Source organism: Sinocyclocheilus anshuiensis, unplaced genomic scaffold (assembly GCF_001515605.1).
Source record: "Sinocyclocheilus anshuiensis isolate Anshui unplaced genomic scaffold, SAMN03320099.WGS_v1.1 scaffold598, whole genome shotgun sequence".
Taxonomy (NCBI): Eukaryota; Metazoa; Chordata; class Actinopteri; order Cypriniformes; family Cyprinidae; genus Sinocyclocheilus; species Sinocyclocheilus anshuiensis.
In genome coordinates this window covers 443,418-444,777 of record NW_015547660.1, presented here as the reverse complement: position 1 = coordinate 444,777, position 1,360 = coordinate 443,418, and the positions used below count along the sequence as shown (strand labels likewise).

Below are 1,360 nucleotides of genomic sequence, written 5' to 3'. Positions count from 1 at the left end.
TGAAGCCGTGGTTTACAGTGAATTTATAACAGCTAAGGGGGTTTTATAACTCAGCTTCGCGTCGTACCTAACAACGCCACTTAGCTGTTATAAATTCACTGTAAACCACGGCTTCACGGGGCTTATTGCTTTAATTGACATTGATATTTTTATGTGAGGATGGATCCTCTCTATATAAAGCCAGTATTGCAAATATCAAAACTTCAATCCACACTTACACCTGCTAATGATGCACACCCAACTTCAGAAACTCAAACAGACTGCAGTATGCACACACACTGGATCTTACTTGTGGAGAGCGTGTGTGACGGTCTTGCGCACGCGTCCGTCTCTCGGCGCGCTGCTGGGAGGTTTGGGCGCGAGCGTGAGGAGCCCGGCGTGGCCCGTCTGGTTGAAGGTGCGTCTGAACGGCTGGCTCAGAGGGCTGCTGGGAGCGTGAGGTCGTGCCGAAGCAGCAGGTGTGAGCGTGTGTGCCGACAGAATGGCCTGAGACACAAATACAGTAAAGAGGAGAGATGAGAGTGGCAATTCATTCATACATGGAGTTCCTGAAGTATACTGAAAATTAAATGCTTGTGCGTTACAATTTAATTACTTTAAGGTTAAAATACATTATTGTACACCAGTTTAAAATAATAGCTCATCCAAAAATGAACATTTGCTAAAAATATCCGCTAAGGACATCCAAGATTGGGATGAGTTTGTTCTTCATCAGATTTGGAGAAATGTAGCATTGCATCAGTGTCTCAGCAATGGATGCTCTGCAGTGAATGGGTGCCGTCAGAATGAGAGTCCAAACAGCTGATAAAAACATCACAATAATCCACAAGTAATCCACACCACTCCAGTCCATCAGTTCACATCTGGAGAAGACAAAAGCTGCGTGTTTGTAAGAAACAAATCAAATGCTACCATTAAGATGCTTTAACTTTAAACCGTTGCTTCTGGCTAAAATATCCATAATAATTCATTCACACTTCATCCAGTGATAAAGTCCATCTACTGTTGTTTCTCACATCAAAATCCAGCCACATGTTTGTTTAGAGCTCTTTTTGGACTGTTTTGGCTTGTAAACGGTGCTTGATCTGTGCAGATTTCTCCCCTGATTCGAGCCAGACCACTTTTTTCACTGGAGGAAGCGTTATTATAGATGATGTTGGCCAGAAAGAACAGTTATTTGTCTTAATGATGGATTTGTGTCTACGTTAATTGATTTGTGAGACATTAACTGATGGACTGGAGTGCTGTGGATTATTGTGATGTTTTTATCAGCTGTTTGGACTCTCATTCTGACGGCATCCATTCACTGCAGAGCATCCATTGCTGAGACACTGATGCAATGCTACATTTCTACAAATCT

General features: G+C 42.6%; 1 protein-coding gene across 3 annotated transcripts in view; it reads right to left on the bottom strand.

Annotated features, from left to right (window-relative positions):
- The window catches only part of ttll5 (tubulin tyrosine ligase-like family, member 5), a 131,937-nt gene that overhangs the window by 19,862 nt on the left and 110,715 nt on the right, over positions 1 to 1,360 (bottom strand). For 2 of the 3 annotated variants that reach the window (XM_016504488.1, XM_016504490.1), the window contains one exon: positions 290 to 486. In XM_016504488.1, coding sequence (XP_016359974.1) covers positions 290 to 486 — 197 coding nt within the window. Of the gene's footprint in view, positions 1 to 285; positions 487 to 1,360 lie in introns of those variants that run through there. The other variant, XM_016504491.1, reaches the window with a different exon arrangement.